This window comes from Dendrobates tinctorius, unplaced genomic scaffold, assembly GCF_039654945.1.
Source record: "Dendrobates tinctorius isolate UK_male_01 unplaced genomic scaffold, ASM3965494v1 ptg000196l, whole genome shotgun sequence".
Classification (NCBI taxonomy): Eukaryota; Metazoa; Chordata; class Amphibia; order Anura; family Dendrobatidae; genus Dendrobates; species Dendrobates tinctorius.
This window is the reverse complement of record NW_027361863.1, coordinates 6,486,199-6,510,209: the sequence shown is the minus strand read 5'-3', so window position 1 is coordinate 6,510,209 and position 24,011 is coordinate 6,486,199. Positions and strand designations below refer to the sequence as shown.

The 24,011-nt window shown below is 47.4% G+C and overlaps 1 protein-coding gene across 5 annotated transcripts in view; it reads right to left on the bottom strand.

Moving 5' to 3' along the window:
* Positions 1-24,011, bottom strand: part of CRTAC1 (cartilage acidic protein 1) — a 792,023-nt gene that overhangs the window by 4,815 nt on the left and 763,197 nt on the right. For all 5 annotated transcript variants that reach the window (XM_073552828.1, XM_073552830.1, XM_073552835.1 and 2 more), the window contains one exon: positions 2,577-2,702. In XM_073552828.1, the coding sequence (XP_073408929.1) occupies positions 2,577-2,702 (126 nt within the window). Of the gene's footprint in view, positions 1-2,576; positions 2,703-24,011 lie in introns of those variants that run through there.

The window sequence follows — 24,011 nt, the reverse complement described above, 5'->3', positions numbered from 1 at the left end:
CGCACATCAGAGAAGAGAGAAATAGGGTCCCCGATCCCCCCCGGTACCTCTCCGTGGCCCTCCGTCCCCTTCCGGTGGTCCCACGTCCCGCCGGCATCCTCAGATGGGCGCCGCCATCTTGAAAATGGCGGGCGCATGCGCAGTGCGCCCGCCGGGAATCTGCCGGCTCCGGCTGGCAGATTCCATTCATTATTTTGATCACTATGATAAACGATCATAGTGATCAAAATAAAAAAAATAGTACATAACCCCCCCGTTTATCACTCCCTTATATAGGCCAATATAATGAAATAAAGAAAATATTTTTTTCAGTTTTCCGTTAGGGTAGGGTTAGGGTGAGGGTTAGGGTTAGGGCTAGGGTTAGGCTAGGGTTAGGGTTGTGCTAGGGCTAGGGTTAGGGCGAACTAGAATTAGGGTTAGAATTAGGATTAGGGATTAGGGTTGGGATTAGGGTTAGGGTTGGGATTAGGGTTAGGGGTGTGTTGGGGTTAGGGTTGGAGCAAGAATTGAGGGGTTTCCACTATTTGCCAACTTTGGGGGTCTAAAAATTGGGGTCTAAAAAATCACTTTTGTGGAAATAAAAAAAGACTTTATTTTCACGGCTCTGCGTTTATAAACTTTTGTGAAGCGCTTGGGGGTTCAAAGTGCTCACCACACATCTAGATAAGTTCATTAGGGGGTCTAATTTCCAAAATGGGGTCACTTGTGGGGGGTTTCCACTGTTTAGGCCCATCAGGGGCTCTGCAAGCGCAACATGATGCCCGCAGACCATTCCATCAAAGTCTGCATTCCAAAATGGCACTCCTTCCCTTCCGAGCTCTCCCATGCGCCCAAACAGTGGTTCCCCCCCACATATGGGGTATCGGCATACTCAGGACAAATCGCATAACAACTGTGCGGGTATGATTTCTCCTGTTACCCTTGTAAAAATAAAAATTTGGGGGCGAAAAGATCATTTTTGTGGAAAAAAAATGGATTTTTTATTTTCATGGCTCTACGTTATAAACTTCTATGAAGCACTTGAAGGTTCAAAGTGCTCACCACACATCTAGATAAGTTCCTTAATGGGTCTAGTTTCCAAAATGGGGTCACTTGTGGGGGGTTTCCACTGTTTAGGCCCATCAGGGGCTCTGCAAGCGCAACATGATGTCCGCAGACCATTCCATCAAAGTCTGCATTCCAAAATGGCACTCCTTCCCTTCCGAGCTCTCCCATGCGCCCAAACAGTGGTTCCCCCCCACATATGGGGTATCGGCGTACTCAGGACAAATTGCATAACAACTGTGCGGGTATGATTTCTACTGTTACCCTTGTAAAAAAAAAAATTGGGGGGCGAAAAGATCATCTTTGTGGAAAAAAATAATTTCTTATTTTCACGGCTCTACGTTATAAACTTCGGTTAAGCCCTTGGGGGTTCAAAGTGCTCACCACATATCTAGATAAGTTCCTTAATGGGTCTAGTGTTTAGAATGGTGCCACTTTTGGGTATTTTCTGTCATGTACACCCCTCAAAATGACTTTAAATATGTTGTGGTCCCTAAAAAAAATGGTTTTGTAAATTTTGTTGTAAAAATGAGAAATCGCTGGTCAACTTTTAACCCTTATAACTTCCTAACAAAAAAATTTTTTGCTTCCAAAATTGTGCTGATGTAAAGTAGACATGTGGGAAATGTTATTTATTAAGAAATTTGTGTGACACATCTCTCTGATTTGAGGGCATAAAAATTTAAAGTTTTAAAATTGCAAAATTTTCAAAATTTTCGCCATATTTCCATTTTTTTCATAAATAAGACTTATCGAAGAAATTTTACCACTAATATGAAGTACAATATGTCACGAAAAAACATTCTTAGAATCAGCGGGATCCATTAAAGCGTTCCAGAGTTATAACCTCATAAAGGGACAGTGGTCAGAATTGTAAAAATTGGCCTGGTCATTAAGCTGCAAACTGGCTCTGTCGCTAAGGGGTTAAATATGCAAATTGTCTCTACAAAGAGGAAAAGGACTTGAACTCTAGTGCCACATATTGGAAGTATCAATCCTAAAAGTCAATATCGACACTTCAATGAGCCTTTCCACAAGGCTTTAGATTAAAGCCAAACCAGAATCTCAATTTTCAGACTCGTGTTTAGAGGGAATTGCCCCTCCTCAGAGCAAAGCATGATATCTGATTTGATGGACGGATGGTGCTGTGATGTTCCTGATGTTTTCCTGTTTCGGTGGCCAAGTGCTTAGCCCTATTTCTATATTTTGATATCCCTATTTCTCCAGGACAGTATGGGCTAAAAGTGAGAGGGGCACAGTGTGGGGGCTCTGTTCTTTACCCCTGAAGAATGACAGACTGATTTTATACTGTAACACAGAGGGGAGCACCCACACATTACTTGAGGGATGGCAGTGGAGTCCAGATAATAGATCTTCATTGGCTTTGCAGCAGCTGTTTGACACTGATTGCAGGCCAGTTTATTATCAACCAATATGCTTTTTTTTATCTGTATTACTCAAAACTCACATACGGAAGCCCATGGTTTTTTTATCAGTAGCCAACGTTTTAAAAGGTAACCGGCATTACTCACCAATGCAGTCACTCTCCGACCCTGACTTCAAGCGGAAACCTGGGCGACAGCGGCAAGAATGAGACCCTTCCAAGTTGATGCAAAGTTGCTGGCACTCATGGAATCCGAAGGCACATTCATCTATATCTGAGTGGCAGAAGGCAGTTTATTAATAATGACTGTATAATATTGCTGAAATGAGCAGATATGAAAATGGGTAACTGCACCCAATAGAGTTCAGAAAGAATATTTGTAGGACCCTGGTCAAGCGACCACTTCTATAGTTTATGACCGCCTGAACAGATCCCTGCAAACTTCCTCCTACCTGCTAGGATCCCCGGCGACTCTTTTGATTAGTTGTCCTGGTATAATGTCATTATTGCAGCAGGATGCACTTGTGATATTGTGCTGGGCCAACTAATTAGAAGTAGTCTCAGGGATACGAGTAGTAAGATAGAGGTTTACAGGACTTGGAAAACTAAAATGGCAGTTGGACCGGAAAAGTGAGTGCAGCTCTGGAGTATAATACAGGATGTAACTCAGGATCAGTAATGTAATGTATGCACACAGTGACTGCACCAGCAGAATAGTGAGTGCAGCTCTGGAGTATAATACAGGATGTAACTTAGGATCAGAACAGGATCAGTAATGTAATGTATGTACACAGTGACTGCACCAGCAGACTAGTGAGTGCAGCTCTGGAGTATAATACAGGATGTAACTCAGGATCAGTAATGTAATGTATGTACACAGTGACTGCACCAGCAGAATAGTGAGTGCAGCTCTGGGGTATAATACAGGATGTAACTCAGGATCAGTAATGTAATGTATGCACACAGTGACTGCACCAGCAGACTAGTGAGTGCAGCTCTGGAGTATAATACAGGATGTAACTCAGGATCAGTAATGTAAGGTATGTACACAGTGACTGCACCAGCAGAATAGTGAGTGCAGCTCTGGAATATAATACAGGATGTAACTCAGGATCAGTAATGTAATGTATGCACACAGTGACTGCACCAGCAGACTAGTGAGTGCAGCTCTGGAGTATAATACAGGATTTAACTCAGGATCAGTAATGTAAGGTATGTACACAGTGACTGCACCAGCAGAATAGTGAGTGCAGCTCTGGAGTATAATACAGGATGTAACTCAGGATCAGTAATGTGATGTATGTACACAGTGACTGCACCAGCAGAATAGTGAGTGCAGCTCTGGAGTATAATACAGGATGTAACTCAGGATCAGTAATGTAAGGTATGTACACAGTGACTGCACCAGCAGAATAGTGAGTGCAGCTCTGGAGTATAATACAGGATGTAACTCAGGATCAGTAATGTGATGTATGTACACAGTGACTGCACCAGCAGAATAGTGAGTGCAGCTCTGGGGTATAATACAGGATGTAACACAGGATCACGAATGTAATGTATGTACACAGTGACTGCACCAGCAGAATAGTGAGTGCTGCTCTGGAGTATAATACAGGATGTAACTCAAGATCAGTAATGTAATGTATGTACACAGAGACTGCACCAGCAGAATAGTGAGTGCAGCTCTGGAGTATAATACAGGATGTAACTCAGGATCAATAATGTAATGTATGTACACAGTGACTGCACCTGCAGAATAGTGAGTGCAGCTCTGGAGTATAATACAGGATGTAACTCAGGATCAGTAATGTAATGTATGTACACAGTGACTCCACCAGCAGAATAGTGAGTGCAGCTCTGGAGTATAATACAGAATGTAACTCAGGATCAGTAATGTAATGTATGTACACAGTGAGTGCACCAGCAGAATAGTGAGTGCAGCTCTGGAGTATAATACAGGATGTAACTCAGGATCAGTAATGTAAGGTATGTACACAGTGACTGCACCAGCAGAATAGTGAGTGCAGCTCTGGAGTATAATACAGGATGTAACTCAGGATCAGTAATGTGATGTATGTACACAGTGACTGCACCAGCAGAATAGTGAGTGCAGCTCTGGGGTATAATACAGGATGTAACACAGGATCACGAATGTAATGTATGTACACAGTGACTGCACCAGCAGAATAGTGAGTGCTGCTCTGGAGTATAATACAGGATGTAACTCAAGATCAGTAATGTAATGTATGTACACAGAGACTGCACCAGCAGAATAGTGAGTGCAGCTCTGGAGTATAATACAGGATGTAACTCAGGATCAATAATGTAATGTATGTACACAGTGACTGCACCTGCAGAATAGTGAGTGCAGCTCTGGAGTATAATACAGGATGTAACTCAGGATCAGTAATGTAATGTATGTACACAGTGACTCCACCAGCAGAATAGTGAGTGCAGCTCTGGAGTATAATACAGAATGTAACTCAGGATCAGTAATGTAATGTATGTACACAGTGAGTGCACCAGCAGAATAGTGAGTGCAGCTCTGGGGTATAATACAGGATGTAACTCAGGATCAGTAATGTAAGGTATGTACACAGTGAGTGCACCAGCAGAATAGTGAGTGCAGCTCTGGGGTATAATACAGGATGTAACTCAGGATCAGTAATGTAAGGTATGTACACAGTGACTGCACCAGCAGAATAGTGAGTGCAGCTCTGGAGTATAATACAGTGTGTAACTCAGGATCAATAATGTAATGTATGTACACAGTGCCTGCACCAGCAGAGTAGTGAGTGCAGCTCTGGAGTATAATACAGGATGTAACTCAGGATCAGTAATGTATGTACACAGTGACTGCACCAGCAGAATAGTGAGTGCAGCTCTGGAGTATAATACAGGATGTAACTCAGGATCAATAATGTAATGTATGTACACAGTGACTGCACCTGCAGAATAGTGAGTGCAGCCCTGGAGTATAATACAGGATGTAACTCAGGATCAGTAATGTAATGTACGTACACAGTGACTCCACCAGCAGAATAGTGAGTGCAGCTCTGGAGTATAATACAGAATGTAACTCAGGATCAGTAATGTAATGTATGTACACAGTGAGTGCACCAGCAGAATAGTGAGTGCAGCTCTGGGGTATAATACAGGATGTAACTCAGGATCAGTAATGTAATGTATGTACACAGTGACTGCACCAGCAGAATAGTGAGTGCAGCTCTGGAGTATAATACAGGATGTAACTCAGGATCAGTAATGTAAGGTATGTACACAGTGACTGCACCAGCAGAATAGTGAGTGCAGCTCTGGAGTATAATACAGGATGTAACTTAGGATCAGAACAGGATCAGTAATGTAATGTATGTACACAGTGACTGCACCTGCAGAATAGTGAGTGCAGCCCTGGAGTATAATACAGGATGTAACTCAGGATCAGTAATGTAATGTACGTACACAGTGACTCCACCAGCAGAATAGTGAGTGCAGCTCTGGAGTATAATACAGGATGTAACTCAGGATCAATAATGTAATGTATGTACACAGTGACTGCACCTGCAGAATAGTGAGTGCAGCCCTGGAGTATAATACAGGATGTAACTCAGGATCAGTAATGTAATGTACGTACACAGTGACTCCACCAGCAGAATAGTGAGTGCAGCTCTGGAGTATAATACAGAATGTAACTCAGGATCAGTAATGTAATGTATGTACACAGTGAGTGCACCAGCAGAATAGTGAGTGCAGCTCTGGGGTATAATACAGGATGTAACTCAGGATCAGTAATGTAATGTATGTACACAGTGACTGCACCAGCAGAATAGTGAGTGCAGCTCTGGAGTATAATACAGGATGTAACTCAGGATCAGTAATGTAAGGTATGTACACAGTGACTGCACCAGCAGAATAGTGAGTGCAGCTCTGGAGTATAATACAGAATGTAACTCAGGATCAGTAATGTAATGTATGTACACAGTGACTGCACCAGCAGAATAGTGAGTGCAGCTCTGGAGTATAATACAGGATGTAACTCAGGATCAGTAATGTAAGGTATGTACACAGTGACTGCACCAGCAGAATAGTGAGTGCAGCTCTGGAGTATAATACAGGATGTAACTCAGGATCAGTAATGTAAGGTATGTACACAGTGACTGCACCAGCAGAATAGTGAGTGCAGCTCTGGAGTATAATACAGGATGTAACCCATGATCAGTAATGTAATGTATGTACACAGTGAGTGCACCAGCAGAATAGTGAGTGCAGCTCTGGAGTATAACACAGGATGTAACTCAGGATCAGTAATGTAATGTATGTTCACAGTGACTCCACCAGCAGAATAGTGAGTGCAGCTCTGGAGTATAATACAGAATGTAACTCAGGGTCAGTAATGTAATGTATGTACACAGTGACTGCACCAGCAGAATAGTGAGTGCAGCTCTGTGGTATAATACAGGATGTAACTCAGGATCAGTAATGTAATGTATGTACACAGTGATTGCACCAGCAGAATAGTGAGTGCAGCTCTGGAGTATAATACAGGATGTAACTCAGGATCAGTAATGTAAGGTATGTACACAGTGACTGCACCAGCAGAATAGTGAGTGCAGCTCTGGAGTATAATACAGTGTGTAACTCAGGATCAATAATGTAATGTATGTACACAGTGTCTGCACCAGCAGAGTAGTGAGTGCAGCTCTGGAGTATAATACAGGATGTAACTCAGGATCAGTAATGTAATGTATGCACACAGTGACTGCACCAGCAGACTAGTGAGTGCAGCTCTGGAGTATAATACAGGATGTAACTCAGGATCAGTAATGTAAGGTATGTACACAGTGACTGCACCAGCAGAATAGTGAGTGCAGCTCTGGAGTATAATACAGGATGTAACTCAGGATCAGTAATGTAAGGTATGTACACAGTGACTGCACCAGCAGAATAGTGAGTGCAGCTCTGGAATATAATACAGGATGTAACTCAGGATCAGTAATGTAATGTATGCACACAGTGACTGCACCAGCAGACTAGTGAGTGCAGCTCTGGAGTATAATACAGGATGTAACTCAGGATCAGTAATGTAAGGTATGTACACAGTGACTGCACCAGCAGAATAGTGAGTGCAGCTCTGGAGTATAATACAGGATGTAACTCAGGATCAGTAATGTAAGGTATGTACACAGTGACTGCACCAGCAGAATAGTGAGTGCAGCTCTGGAGTATAATACAGGATGTAACTCAGGATCAGTAATGTGATGTATGTACACAGTGACTGCACCAGCAGAATAGTGAGTGCAGCTCTGGGGTATAATACAGGATGTAACTCAGGATCACGAATGTAATGTATGTACACAGTGACTGCACCAGCAGAATAGTGAGTGCTGCTCTGGAGTATAATACAGGATGTAACTCAAGATCAGTAATGTAATGTATGTACACAGAGACTGCACCAGCAGAATAGTGAGTGCAGCTCTGGAGTATAATACAGGATGTAACTCAGGATCAATAATGTAATGTATGTACACAGTGACTGCACCTGCAGAATAGTGAGTGCAGCTCTGGAGTATAATACAGGATGTAACTCAGGATCAGTAATGTAATGTATGTACACAGTGACTCCACCAGCAGAATAGTGAGTGCAGCTCTGGAGTATAATACAGAATGTAACTCAGGATCAGTAATGTAATGTATGTACACAGTGAGTGCACCAGCAGAATAGTGAGTGCAGCTCTGGGGTATAATACAGGATGTAACTCAGGATCAGTAATGTAATGTATGTACACAGTGAGTGCACCAGCAGAATAGTGAGTGCAGCTCTGGGGTATAATACAGGATGTAACTCAGGATCAGTAATGTAAGGTATGTACACAGTGACTGCACCAGCAGAATAGTGAGTGCAGCTCTGGAGTATAATACAGTGTGTAACTCAGGATCAATAATGTAATGTATGTACACAGTGCCTGCACCAGCAGAGTAGTGAGTGCAGCTCTGGAGTATAATACAGGATGTAACTCAGGATCAGTAATGTATGTACACAGTGACTGCACCAGCAGAATAGTGAGTGCAGCTCTGGAGTATAATACAGGATGTAACTCAGGATCAATAATGTAATGTATGTACACAGTGACTGCACCTGCAGAATAGTGAGTGCAGCCCTGGAGTATAATACAGGATGTAACTCAGGATCAGTAATGTAATGTATGTACACAGTGAGTGCACCAGCAGAATAGTGAGTGCAGCTCTGGGGTATAATACAGGATGTAACTCAGGATCAGTAATGTAATGTACGTACACAGTGACTCCACCAGCAGAATAGTGAGTGCAGCTCTGGAGTATAATACAGAATGTAACTCAGGATCAGTAATGTAATGTATGTACACAGTGAGTGCACCAGCAGAATAGTGAGTGCAGCTCTGGGGTATAATACAGGATGTAACTCAGGATCAGTAATGTAATGTATGTACACAGTGACTGCACCAGCAGAATAGTGAGTGCAGCTCTGGAGTATAATACAGGATGTAACTCAGGATCAGTAATGTAAGGTATGTACACAGTGACTGCACCAGCAGAATAGTGAGTGCAGCTCTGGAGTATAATACAGAATGTAACTCAGGATCAGTAATGTAATGTATGTACACAGTGACTGCACCAGCAGAATAGTGAGTGCAGCTCTGGAGTATAATACAGGATGTAACTCAGGATCAGTAATGTAAGGTATGTACACAGTGACTGCACCAGCAGAATAGTGAGTGCAGCTCTGGAGTATAATACAGGATGTAACTCAGGATCAGTAATGTAAGGTATGTACACAGTGACTGCACCAGCAGAATAGTGAGTGCAGCTCTGGAGTATAATACAGGATGTAACCCAGGATCAGTAATGTAATGTATGTACACAGTGAGTGCACCAGCAGAATAGTGAGTGCAGCTCTGGAGTATAACACAGGATGTAACTCAGGATCAGTAATGTAATGTATGTTCACAGTGACTCCACCAGCAGAATAGTGAGTGCAGCTCTGGAGTATAATACAGAATGTAACTCAGGATCAGTAATGTAATGTATGTACACAGTGACTGCACCAGCAGAATAGTGAGTGCAGCTCTGTGGTATAATACAGGATGTAACTCAGGATCAGTAATGTAATGTATGTACACAGTGACTGCACCAGCAGAATAGTGAGTGCAGCTCTGGAGTATAATACAGGATGTAACTCAGGATCAGTAATGTAAGGTATGTACACAGTGACTGCACCAGCAGAATAGTGAGTGCAGCTCTGGAGTATAATACAGTGTGTAACTCAGGATCAATAATGTAATGTATGTACACAGTGTCTGCACCAGCAGAGTAGTGAGTGCAGCTCTGGAGTATAATACAGGATGTAACTCAGGATCAGTAATGTAATGTATGTACACAGTGACTGCACCAGCAGAATAGTGAGTGCAGCTCTGGGGTATAATACAGGATGTAACTCAGGATCAGTAATGTAATGTATGCACACAGTGACTGCACCAGCAGACTAGTGAGTGCAGCTCTGGAGTATAATACAGGATGTAACTCAGGATCAGTAATGTAAGGTATGTACACAGTGACTGCACCAGCAGAATAGTGAGTGCAGCTCTGGAGTATAATACAGGATGTAACTCAGGATCAGTAATGTGATGTATGTACACAGTGACTGCACCAGCAGAATAGTGAGTGCAGCTCTGGAGTATAATACAGGATGTAACTCAGGATCAGTAATGTAAGGTATGTACACAGTGACTGCACCAGCAGAATAGTGAGTGCAGCTCTGGAATATAATACAGGATGTAACTCAGGATCAGTAATGTAATGTATGCACACAGTGACTGCACCAGCAGACTAGTGAGTGCAGCTCTGGAGTATAATACAGGATGTAACTCAGGATCAGTAATGTAAGGTATGTACACAGTGACTGCACCAGCAGAATAGTGAGTGCAGCTCTGGAGTATAATACAGGATGTAACTCAGGATCAGTAATGTAAGGTATGTACACAGTGACTGCACCAGCAGAATAGTGAGTGCAGCTCTGGAGTATAATACAGGATGTAACTCAGGATCAGTAATGTGATGTATGTACACAGTGACTGCACCAGCAGAATAGTGAGTGCAGCTCTGGGGTATAATACAGGATGTAACTCAAGATCAGTAATGTAATGTATGTACACAGAGACTGCACCAGCAGAATAGTGAGTGCAGCTCTGGAGTATAATACAGGATGTAACTCAGGATCAATAATGTAATGTATGTACACAGTGACTCCACCAGCAGAATAGTGAGTGCAGCTCTGGAGTATAATACAGAATGTAACTCAGGATCAGTAATGTAATGTATGTACACAGTGAGTGCACCAGCAGAATAGTGAGTGCAGCTCTGGGGTATAATACAGGATGTAACTCAGGATCAGTAATGTAATGTATGTACACAGTGAGTGCACCAGCAGAATAGTGAGTGCAGCTCTGGGGTATAATACAGGATGTAACTCAGGATCAGTAATGTAAGGTATGTACACAGTGACTGCACCAGCAGAATAGTGAGTGCAGCTCTGGCGTATAATACAGTGTGTAACTCAGGATCAATAATGTAATGTATGTACACAGTGTCTGCACCAGCAGAGTAGTGAGTGCAGCTCTGGAGTATAATACAGGATGTAACTCAGGATCAGTAATGTATGTACACAGTGACTGCACCAGCAGAATAGTGAGTGCAGCTCTGGAGTATAATACAGGATGTAACTCAGGATCAATAATGTAATGTATGTACACAGTGACTGCACCTGCAGAATAGTGAGTGCAGCCCTGGAGTATAATACAGGATGTAACTCAGGATCAGTAATGTAATGTACGTACACAGTGACTCCACCAGCAGAATAGTGAGTGCAGCTCTGGAGTATAATACAGGATGTAACTCAGGATCAGTAATGTAAGGTATGTACACAGTGAGTGCACCAGCAGAATAGTGAGTGCAGCTCTGGAGTATAATACAGAATGTAACTCAGGATCAGTAATGTAATGTATGTACACAGTGACTGCACCAGCAGAATAGTGAGTGCAGCTCTGGAGTATAATACAGGATGTCACTCAGGATCAGTAATGTAAGGTATGTACACATTGACTGCACCAGCAGAATAGTGAGTGCAGCTCTGGAGTATAATACAGGATGTAACTCAGGATCAGTAATGTAAGGTATGTACACAGTGACTGCACCAGCAGAATAGTGAGTGCAGCTCTGGAGTATAATACAGTGTGTAACTCAGGATCAATAATGTAATGTATGTACACAGTGTCTGCACCAGCAGAGTAGTGAGTGCAGCTCTGGAGTATAATACAGGATGTAACTCAGGATCAGTAATGTATGTACACAGTGACTGCACCAGCAGAATAGTGAGTGCAGCTCTGGAGTATAATACAGGATGTAACTCAGGATCAATAATGTAATGTATGTACACAGTGACTGCACCTGCAGAATAGTGAGTGCAGCTCTGGAGTATAATACAGGATGTAACTCAGGATCAGTAATGTAATGTATGTACACAGTGACTCCACCAGCAGAATAGTGAGTGCAGCTCTGGAGTATAATACAGAATGTAACTCAGGATCAGTAATGTAATGTATGTACACAGTGAGTGCACCAGCAGAATAGTGAGTGCAGCTCTGGGGTATAATACAGGATGTAACTCAGGATCAGTAATGTAAGGTATGTACACAGTGACTGCACCAGCAGAATAGTGAGTGCAGCTCTGGAGTATAACACAGGATGTAACTCAGGATCAGTAATGTAATGTATGTACACAGTGAGTGCACCAGCAGAATAGTGAGTGCAGCTCTGGAGTATAACACAGGATGTAACTCAGGATCAGTAGTGTAATGTATGTTCACAGTGACTCCACCAGCAGAATAGTGAGTGCAGCTCTGGAGTATAATACAGAATGTAACTCAGGATCAGTAATGTAATGTATGTACACAGTGACTGCACCAGCAGAATAGTGAGTGCAGCTCTGTGGTATAATACAGGATGTAACTCAGGATCGGTAATGTAATGTATGTACACAGTGACTGCACCAGCAGAATAGTGAGTGCAGCTCTGGAGTATAATACAGTGTGTAACTCAGGATCAATAATGTAATGTATGTACACAGTGTCTGCACCAGCAGAGTAGTGAGTGCAGCTCTGGAGTATAATACAGGATGTAACTCAGGATCAGTAATGTATGTACACAGTGACTGCACCAGCAGAATAGTGAGTGCAGCTCTGGAGTATAATACAGGATGTAACTCAGGATCAATAATGTAATGTATGTACACAGTGACTGCACCTGCAGAATAGTGAGTGCAGCTCTGGAGTATAATACAGGATGTAACTCAGGATCAGTAATGTAAGGTATGTACACAGTGACTCCACCAGCAGAATAGTGAGTGCAGCTCTGGAGTATAATACAGAATGTAACTCAGGATCAGTAATGTAATGTATGTACACAGTGACTGCACCGCAGAATAGTGAGTGCAGCTCTGGAGTATAATACAGGATGTAACTCAGGATCAGTAATGTAATGTATGTACACAGTGAGTGCACCAGCAGAATAGTGAGTGCAGCTCTGGAGTATAATACAGGATGTAACTCAGGATCAGTAATGTAATGTATGTTCACAGTGACTCCACCAGCAGAATAGTGAGTGCAGCTCTGGAGTATAATACAGAATGTACCTCAGGATCAGTAATGTAATGTATGTACACAGTGACTGCACCAGCAGAATAGTGAGTGCAGCTCTGGAGTATAATGCAGGATGTAACACTGGATCAGTAATGTAATGTATGTACACAGTGACTGCACCAGCAGAATAGTGAGTGCAGCTCTGGAGTATAATGCAGGATGTAACTCTGGATCAGTAATGTAATGTATGTACACAGTGACTGCACCAGCAGAATAGTGAGTGCAGCTCTGGAATATAATGCAGGATGTAACTCTGGATCAGTAATGTAATGTATGTACACAGTGACTGCACCATCAGAATAGTGAGTGCAGCTCTGGGGTATAATACAGGAGGTAGCTCAGGATCAGTAATGTAATGTATGTACACAGTGACTGCACCAGCAGTATAGTGAGTGCAGCTCTGGAGTATAATACAGGATGTAACTCAGGATCAGTACAAGACAGGAATGTAATTTAATGTTATTTATTGGAAAGTTACTTAAGGCACCACTCCAGCATTTTGTTTTCAGCGCTGCAGTGGTGCTTTAAATGTAAGTCCCCTGCCCCCATTCTTATATTCACCATCTGGCGGCTTCACCTTTTATCGGCACCGGAAGTCAAAAGTTACGTCGCAAGAGCTCAATGCAAGTCTATGAGACCAGAACAAGGCTCTCAAAGACTAGTAGTGAAAAGTGACCTCCGTCGCGCTCCATCAGACAGAGGAGCACGCTGACAGGTCACTTTTCACCGTAGATGGACCAGAGAGAGACTCTGGAAAAGAATGAAGGGGACGACAGGTGAGTATTAGATAGGGGGCAGAGGAATTACATTTAAAGCACCACTCCAGTGGTGCACTAAGAATAAAGCAGGTATGACGCTTTAATGTTTGAGCACGGTCATTCTACACTGTACGTACAGTGGCGTCCAATGGTGAATTTTTGCTTCAGTTTAATCTCAAATCAGTTTTGGCTAGGGGCTATCATACTGGAATGTTACAAATCATTAGTTAAAGGAAACCAGCAGCAGACCTGTGTCTTTAAAGTTTTAGATATAATAAGTCAGAAAATCACTGGTGTGCACGGCGGTAAGATTCAGTTATAAAACAGCAGGGGGGGCGAGAAGCGCATCATAATTAAAAGTTTTCAGGCCGTTCATTATTCAGTTGGTTAAATCAACCTCATTATTAAACGTAACTAATATTTTTTGCAGCCTGTGGCCAAAACATCGAGTGGGACCTCCACATTTTCTTAAGTATTTATATGAAAATGCAATTAAATGTCTGAATTACTTCTTTAATAAAATAGAATTAAGGGCCCATCACACTAAGCGAGATCGCTAGCGATCTCGCTAAAGTGTCACAGATTTTCTGACGCAGCAGTGATATTGCTAGCGATATCACTACATGTGACACTTATGTGGGAAAGAGGGTCCCCGTCGAGTGTCCGGGTCGGAACCAAAGGGACCGTTACCTGGATTCCGGGGGAAGCTGTTTCCGGGGGACAGAGTTCAGGGACGGACCGTGGAGACTGACAGGTGGACTGGGGGAGGAGCCAATATAAAAGGGCGGGGAACGAGAGTCACAGTGAGTCAGCAGAATGAGACAGAAGGAGCAGGAGATCGTGGGAGCGATTGAGAGCCAGAGCGACTCATCAGAGCCAGGGAGGAGGCCAGAGACATGAGAGATACTTCCCCTGGACATCAGTGGGACGGCGCCGAGACGACAGTCCGAGAACCGCTGCCCCGTGTCGACCAGCGGCCGTTGCCGCCTTGCTCCTTCCCACGGCAGCGGCCTGCCCGCAGACACTTGCGGCCGCTGCCGCCTCACTCCAACCCACGTCTGCAGCCTGTCTCCTGCTGCCCGCAGCCGCTCTGCCCTCACCCATGGTCGCGGCAAGCCCAGTGCCGTCGGCGGCCACCACTGTCCCGCTCCGACCCGCGGCAGGGGCCAAGCTTCTGCTTGCCGCGGATTCCCCGTCGCAGCTGCTAGCTGCACAGGTGGCCTGTCAGCTGCCACCCCGCATCGCTGCCGCTTGCCCCCGTCCATGGGCTGCGGCCTACTCGTCCAAGGACTCCTCCGGGGCCGGAGATGCCCCAGCGCCACAGGAGAGGCGGAACGCTCGAAGTCTATGCCAACTCTTCAGCAGCTGGGCCCAGCGGCTGCTCTGCCGAAGAACCACCGTCCAGAAGGCTGAGGGACGTCAGAACGGCTAAGTTGACTATATAGTTAAGGACCCCTGGTCGGCCATACCGCGGCCCTATAGTGACTGGCTCTCGCCGGATGTAGTTGTGTTCTACTCTGTTTGTGTTTACTTGTATTGAGCCCCTGCGAGGGTAACCCTTGTTACCCCTTTTGGTTGGTCAGGCCGAGCCTGAGGAAAGTCACCTCTAGGCCTATAAACGTTATTACAAAAGCACCAAACCGTCTCGCAAGTCGTCACTGCATCCTGCGTACCTGCTAGTACCACATTTGGCATAGTCGGCAGGATGCATTCTCCGAGCGCGGACAACGAGGGCCCCCGGCCCAGCATTTCTTTGGGGGCTATGCTAACCAATCTACCCAGGTTCTCTGGCAGCAATACTGTGCTGTGGAATTGGACAGAGCGAATGTGTGGGTTATTCAGGATGCATCCGCTTACCCCTGACCTAGAGGCAGAAGTGGCCCTGATGGCATTGGACGGGGAAGCCCGGGATACCGTAATGTTGAGGCCTCGGGGGCAGCGAAACACCTTCGTCAAGGTGTTACAGATCTTAGAGGCCTATGGGGACCCGACCGATGTGGGGGAACTGAGAACCCAGATATTTAGACGCATGCAGAAAGAGGGGGAAACAGTGACCCAGTATATGAATGTTTTGCAGGAACTGTTTTAGCCATTGAAAGGAAGGATGAAGTCGGCGTGGGGACCGTGGACGTAACATTGCGTGATCTGTTAGTGACCGGGTTACGAGACACCCTGACAAGACAGGCTTTGCGAGAGCGGGTGCGAGTAGACCCACATCTGACCTTTTCAGAGATGGGGAAGGAGGCACGGGTTCGTGATCAGGAGCAAGAGGTGACGGTCCCCGTGGGGATAGCTCGGAGTATTGAAGCATCCGTAAGCGCCCTGAGCGAACCGCACTGGGTACAAGAGGTGAAGCAAGAGATACAGAGTATTAAAGGTGAACTGGCCGAAGTCAAGAAAGCGGCCACAAGGAGTCCGCCAGGGCCGGGTAAAGGAGGCATGAACCATCGCGGCCCCCACCCAAGTCGGTCCCCACGACCATTCGCCTGTTACGATTGTGGAGAATTGAGACGCCGCCCGGAGCTGGAGCCTATCACATGGAGTGGAGGAAGTCACGAAGACCTGGTCGTGCGTGCCCAGTGGTATGGGCAGAGATCGAAGGCCGTGCCGTGCGATGCCTAGTAGATACGGGATCGCAAGTTACGACCATGTCAGAGACTTATTTTCGGCAGCATTTTCCCGAAGCAGTGAGACCTCAGTGGGGGACAGTGATAAAGTTGGTAGCCGCCAACCAGCTTCCAGTGCCTGTCGTCGGAGTAGCCTGGATGCAGATTTCGATTAGCGGCAAATCACTCGGCCGCCGGGGAGTGGTCCTGACCCAGGGAGACACAAACAGCAAACATCCAGTTATTCTGGGTATGAACATACTACGAGAGTTCGGCAACCTCCTCCTCAATGAACCCACACAAGAGACTCTGAGCCACTGGGGTTCTCGCACGGCCCAAGGACATGTCTTCCAGTGGTTGGTGTGGAAGGCACGAGTGCTCCAGGAGTGCCAGGAGGGTGAGGTGCTGGGCAAGGTCATTGCACCGGCGGCCCCCTGCTCATGCTTCCTCCAGGGCAGACGGTGGTAGCTCTGCCGATCCGCACCCTGATGCCACTGGAGGGCGTGGAGGTGCAGGTGGAACCATGTTACTCGGAGCGCCTGCACCCTGGCATACTGGTAGCCCGCTCCCTGGCCACGGTGCGGGAGGGGACCGTCCTGGTTCGTTGTGTTATCCTGGAAGACCAAGATATCGCCCTGAAGCCCCGGGCCGAAATGGCCAAACTAGTGAGGCCTTTGGAGGAGATGCTGCCAGACCCCACGGTCCAGTTGAAGGTGCAGCCCGAAGATCCTTGGGCAGTAACGGTACGAACCCAACAGACTGCCGTATCCTCGACCCAGGAAAAGGTCGAGCCATCCTGGAGAGAATGCGGGCCGAACTTTCCGGCCTAGCGCCAGCCCAACTTCTCCAGGCAGAGACGCTTCTTGGACAAAATTACAGTGTCTTCGCTAGTCATGAGGATGACTTTGGATGCACCACGGCCATCACGCATGGGATTCCCACGGCAGGAGCGGCCCCCATCCGGGAGCGATATCGGCAAATACCACCACAGCTATACCAAGAAGTGAAAACCCTATTAGCCCAAATGCTTCGGAAGGGGTCATACGAGAAAGACAGAGCCCTTGGGCGGCTCCCATTGTCCTGGTTCGTAAAAAAGATGGCACTCTGCAGTTCTGTGTAGATTATCGAAAGTTGAACGCCTGCACCATCAAGGATTCGTATCCACTTCCCAGCATAGAAGAATCTCTGTCCACCTTGGGGAACGCAACGTACTTTTCAACTTTAGACCTGGCCAGTGGGTACTGGCAGGTGCCGATGTCGGAAGAAGACAGAGCCAAGACGGCATTTATCCTCCCCATGGGACTGTTCGAGTTTAATCAGATGCCGTTCGGGCTGGCCATCGCCCAAGGAACCTTCCAGCGGTCGATGGAGTGGTGTCTGGGAGACCTCAACTTCGAAGCCACGTTGATATACCTGGACGATATTATCATCTATTCTGCCACGTTCGAGGACCACCTGCGGTGGTTGGGACAGGTGCTCGGCCGACTGCAGAAGTACGGGTTGAAGGTGAAGCCCCAGAAATGCCACCTGTTCCGCACTCAGATCGAATATCTGGGGCATACCGTCTCGGCGGAGGGTGTCAAACCATCCCTGGAAAAGGTTGCTGCCATCCAGGAGTGGCCTACCCCCGAGACAGTGAAAGAAGTACGGGCCTTCCTGGGGTTGGCCGGCTACTACCGTCGGTTTGTGAAGAATTTTGCACGCCGAGCCCTGCAAGACCTGCTGAAGGGGACTCCAGCCGGGGCGAATGGATGAAAGATCCAGTGGCAGCAACCGCAAGAGGATGAGTTTCAAGATCTCAAAGCTGCACTCTCAAACACCCCGGTATTGGCATATACGGATTTCTCGCAACCGTTCATCCTGCATACCAACGGGAGTCTCCAGGGACTAGGAGCTGTATTGTCACAGGTGCAGGATAGCCGAGAGAAAGTGATCGCCTATGGTAGCCGATCGCTGCACGACTCCAAACGCAACCCGGACAATTACAGCTCCTTTAAGCTCGAGCTCCTCGCGGTAGTGTGGGCAATGACGGAGCGGTTCGCAGAGTACCTGGCGGGCTCCGAGGTAATAGTGCGGACTGATAACAACCCATTGGCCCATTTGGAGAATGCCAAACTAGGGGCCCAAGAGCAGCGGTGGGTGTCTCGGATGGCTAAGTTCAACTACAAGATCGTCTACAAACGGGGAGCTGAAAACGTGCACACCGATGCACTCTCCAGAATCCGACACACTACCCCAGGGAGGAATCGAGACGACGAATTAGAAGGAGAAGAGACGCCGTTCGCCCTCATCACCGCTGCGCTTACAGCCACCTGCGCAAGAAGCGCCTCAGCCGGGACCCTTAGGGGGAATGCTGGAACAGCCGCGCGACAAGTGGATCCAGCAGCAGCAGGAAGATGGAGAAATTGGACTCCTGCGCCGATGGGTGGCCACTGGCAAATTGCCCACTAGCTCACAGAGACAGACTTTGACCCAGGATATGGTGCTGATGTTGCGCCAGTGGGAGAAGCTAGTCATCAAAAAGGGACTTTTATATCGAAGAGCCGTGTCTCGAACAACGGCTGTGACAGCATGGCAGGTGATCGTGCCCGGAACCCATCTCAGCCAACTGGCTCGGGAAGCCCATGAAAAGGGGGCTCACTTTGGTGCTGAAAAGACTTTGCAATGGTTGCAGCAGATAGTGTACCATCCACGCTTACACGCTGCTGTGGAAGAAGTTTGCCGAACCTGCCGCCCCTTGCGAGCTCGCTAAACCTCCCGCGCAACGAACCCCGGTGCAGACAATTGTAACATCAGCTCCCCTCGAGCTCCTCACGGTGGACTATCTGACCATAGGTCCAGCCTACCAGGGGTATGAGCACTGTCTCGGTATTGTGGATCATTTCACCAAGTTCGCCGTGGTCACTCCCACCCGAGACCAGACAGCGGAGTCGGCCGCCTATGTGATTTGTAAAAACTTTATCCAAGGGTACGGCTGCCCGCAACTAATACATTCGGACCAAGGAGCGTGCTTCCTAGGAAGAGTCATGGAAGAACTACATCATTTCTACGGTATCGATAAGTCTCAGACTACACCATACCATCTGCAGGGAATCGGAGCCTGCGAACGATTCAATCAGACACTAATCCAAATGCGTACCCTGGAGAGCGACCGAAAGGCCTGCTGGCCTAAATACGTCCCTGAGCTGGTGTGGGTATATAATAACCGGGTGCACCGGGTGACTGGTTACACCCCCTACTCATTGCTGTTTGGACAGGAGGGCAAAGGAATCACGGAAGTGGAGTTAAACCCGGAGGAACCTCTACCCTGGACCGGAGTATCCTTGTGGGTCCGAAACCACCGGCTGCAGACCCTCCACCGAATCGTCCATACAAAGCTCCAGGATCTAGAACACCCAGGGGGAGCGCTTCCCCCACCAATTGACTTCCAGACTGGGGCTCGGGTACTCGTACTAGATCAGTACCCCCAAAACAAGTTAGAACCACGGTGGGAGGAGAACCTGTACCGAGTGTTGCGCCGGAGAAGCCCCGACGGGCCTGTGTATGAAATACAATCGGAAAGAGACGGTGCACCTCTCACTCGTACTGTGCACCGAAATATGTTGCGCCCCTGTGCGTCCACTGATCCCATGCAACCCGAGCCGATCACTCAGGTCCCCGACCCCCCGTCAACGGTCTGGGACCTGGATGACGAAGAGGACTTCCCAGCCACATCCGCAGGCCCTCCAAGTAATGTCATTACAGCAGACCCAGTCAGCCTGCCAGAATCGACCAATCCACCACCATCCACCACCCCGGAAATCTCCACCCCGGTCGAACTTAGACGCTCCGAGCGGTCAACAGCTGGCAAACCCCCTGAACGTTACGAACAGGACCAGTTCGTATGGTGACAATAACTGTCGTCTCCAAAGACTAACTCGAGTCTACTAAAACCCTCGCCAGAGGACTGGCGAGCATACAGGGTGGGGGAGTGTGGGAGAGAGGGTCCCCGTCGAGTGTCCGGGTCGGAACCAAGGGGACCGTCACCTGGGTTCCGGGGGAAGCTGTTTCCAGGGGACAGAGTTCAGGGAAAGACCGTGGAGACTGACAGGTGGACTGGGGGAGGAGCCAATCTAAAAGGGGCGGGGAACGAGAGTCACAGTGAGTCAGCAGAACGAGACAGAAGGAGCAGGAGATCGTGGGAGCGATTGAGAGCCAGAGCGACTCACCAGAGCCAGGGAGGAGGCCAGAGACAGGAGAGATACTTCCCCTGGACATCAGTGGGACGGCCCCGAGACGACCGTCCGAGAACCGCTGCCCCCCGTCGACCAGCGGCCGTTGCTGCCTCGCTCCTTCCCGCGGCCGCGGCCGCTGCCGCCTCATTCCAACCCGTTGCTGCGGCCTGTCTTCCTCTGCCCGCAGCCGCTCTGCCCTCACCCGCGGTCGCGGCAAGCCCAGTGCCGTCAGTGGCCACCACTGTCCCGATCCGCGGCAGGGGCCGAGCCTCTGCTTGCCGCGGATTCCCCGTCGCAGATGTTAGCACCTGCCACCCTGCATCGCTGCCGCTTGCCCCCATCCAGAGGCTGCAGCCTACTCGTCCAAGGACTCCTCCGGGGCCGGAGGAGCCCCTGCACAACAGGACCGGCGGAACGCTCGAAGACTACGTCAACTCTTCAGCAGCTGGGCCCAGCGGCTGCTCCGCCGAAGAACCACCGTCCAGAACGCTGAGGGACGTCGGGACGGCTAAGTTGACTATATAGTTAAGGACCCCTGGTCGGCCATACTGCGGCTCTATAGTGACCGGCTCTCGCCGGATGTAGTCGTGTTCTACTCTGTTTGTGTTTACTTGTATTGAGCCCCAGCGAGGGCAACCCTTGTTACCCCTTTTGGTCGGTCAGGCCGAGCCTGAGGAAAGTCACTTCTATGCCTATAAACGTTATTACAAAAGCACCAAACCGTCTCGCGACTCGTCACTGCATCCTGCGTACCTGCTAGAACCACATTTACCTCCGACCGGCTCCCCTGCTGGTTATCGCTGATCGCACGAGAACGTCCTGGGCCGTTTCTCATAGGCCACTTCCCGCTGGGCTTCCTGCTGGCGCCGACTAACGACCGCTGCTTTGTTTGGCAGCTCACTAGCGACCATTTAGCGATGCACCAGCGATCCTGACCGGGTCTCATCGTTGTCGGGATCGCTGGTGTATCGCTAAATGTGACGGTACCTTTAGTGTTGCTTGACGAGGGTTAAGCTTTCTCCTTCTTTTGGTCTTACCCCTCCCCCCACATAATTGATTGAAATTATAAAGATATTAAAAGCGCCCATACATTTTAGATAGTGTTTTCAATCAACAGCCACTTTTACTGACTCACCAATACACATGCACGCTCCATTCAGCCGAGCGTGCAAGTGTTCCTTATGGGTACAGGGGCGTTAGTCGCTGCCAGATTGCTCTGGCATCTACTTATCTCCCCTGGGAGCAAAAGGATTGGGCATTGAAATTCAATATGACCCATCACTCTCTACATCTGTAGGTGGTGTCAAGAGGCCTACATATATACTGTTAGGGACGTCGGAACACACTAAATAAAAATATAAATAAAGTGCGTTTGCCGCTCGGGGTCCACCGTGCAGTAGGTGAAATAACCGCTGCTAGGTGGTGGCAGGAGCAATATGGCGAAATTGCACACAGGGTTAAACTCCACCCAGGTGTGCAGAGCAATCTCAGTTAAACTCACGGAGATGCCAGAAGTACAAACACAAATAACTGAGCCTGTTGTAGTCACAGAACTCAGTAAAAAATGCACACACGGTATACGGTCACAGGAGTAGCCTACTAGACCTACCGTGTGCACGGCGTTGCAACTGCAAATGCAAAGGAGGCTGCTACTTCAGCGCGGCGTGGACACTGCCGCCAAATGACAAAGGCAAGGCGCAAGCGCAATGTCGGACACTAGCAGCTGTGCGAGTTGAAGCAGAGGAGCGCTGGCGCTGAAACTAACTCAGTCCCTATTCACATGCATAATATCAGAGGGAAGGGGTTTCAAATGAGTCAGTCACCAGAATCATGCATCCGTCCTCATACACACAGCAGCAAGTATGACTATACTAGCGCATGGCGGAACAGCCATGCGCGCCTTTTATAGTAGCTGGGACCTTCTGCACGCTTCCAGATCTCTGAGATGGACCAATGAGAACTGGAGCAGGACCTGAGCACATGACTCCCGATCTCCAATGGGAGATCATCCCATGAGCATGCCCAGTACGAGGACAGAAGGACTTAGCCTCAGGAGAGATTTGCTGCAAGGCAATCTCCTCTGCAATCTCCTCTGCAGTGGCAAAATAGGAGGAGAGTGCAGAATGTGAGGATCTGGATCCCTGCGGAGTAAACGCAGGAATCCGACTCCTAACATATACTAGAGGATCATCTAGTTGATATTTATATGGTCGGTGTTAGGCCTAAAGTTTAATATGGCCGCTGAATGGGGCTTACTGTAACCTGTAGGCCTTATAGGCACTGATCAAAATTTATGGTTGTCCAATCACAGCTCAGCTTTCATTTCATAAACAGCTCTGGTAAAATAAAAGCTGATCTGTGATTGGTTGCTAAGGGCAACAAATGAATAAAGATAATAAAGAAAACGAGAGTGTAAAAGAGGCCTAAACGGGGACATTTTTAGAAAGATTTTCCTTTAACAAAATCGATTGCACACTTCTGTTGGCAAAGTGCTGTAGCTGGCGGGCATCCAGGATGTGGCGTTGATAACGAATGCTTTTAGAGAGATTAATAGCACAATTTGTTTAGTGAGTGGCGAGATAAAAATATGCGCTGTTAATTTCATCTGTGTGTAGACTTAAGCTCCGGCTGGCTCAGACGTTGGAGCGTAATCTAAGAGATACTTTAGCAAAATAGCGTTGACTATCTACATGTATAAAATATGAAGACCGTGCAATAAACCAGACGAGAAAAATATTTATAACCGTCACTTCCAGCCATGACCTTGACCTGACAGTGGAGACTGATAGATGAGAGCGGACGCAGAGCAGGTCTACAGGCCATGATGACATATAACAAGTATCCCCCACCAGCAAATATAAATTCACCCCAAAATATAAGTCCCTGAGTTTTCCGCCTTTATGGAATCTTGTTTTCTGGTATTCACTTTCAGGAATATATCTAACAGTTACATTCATTGGGGCACTGGAGTCAGCATGTATGGGCCCCAAATGCCCCTCTGTTAGTGATGTGTCATTCGCGAACGATCCGACACAAAGAGCCGGCTCCCTGCTGTGAACGATGGGAGCCGGCACCCCAGTGAGAGCCACTAAAATCCCTGAATGGCTCTCACTGGGCGTAAAATCCCGGTGTTCGGCAGACGTAACTTCGCCCACCCAAACAAAGCTCCACCCACTCAGCAATTTAATTGGTTCCTAGAAAGTGGGCTGGGTTTATGCGGTAGGTGGGCGGAGTTTTGGACGCCTGAACATATATGCAATAGGGATCCATTTAGG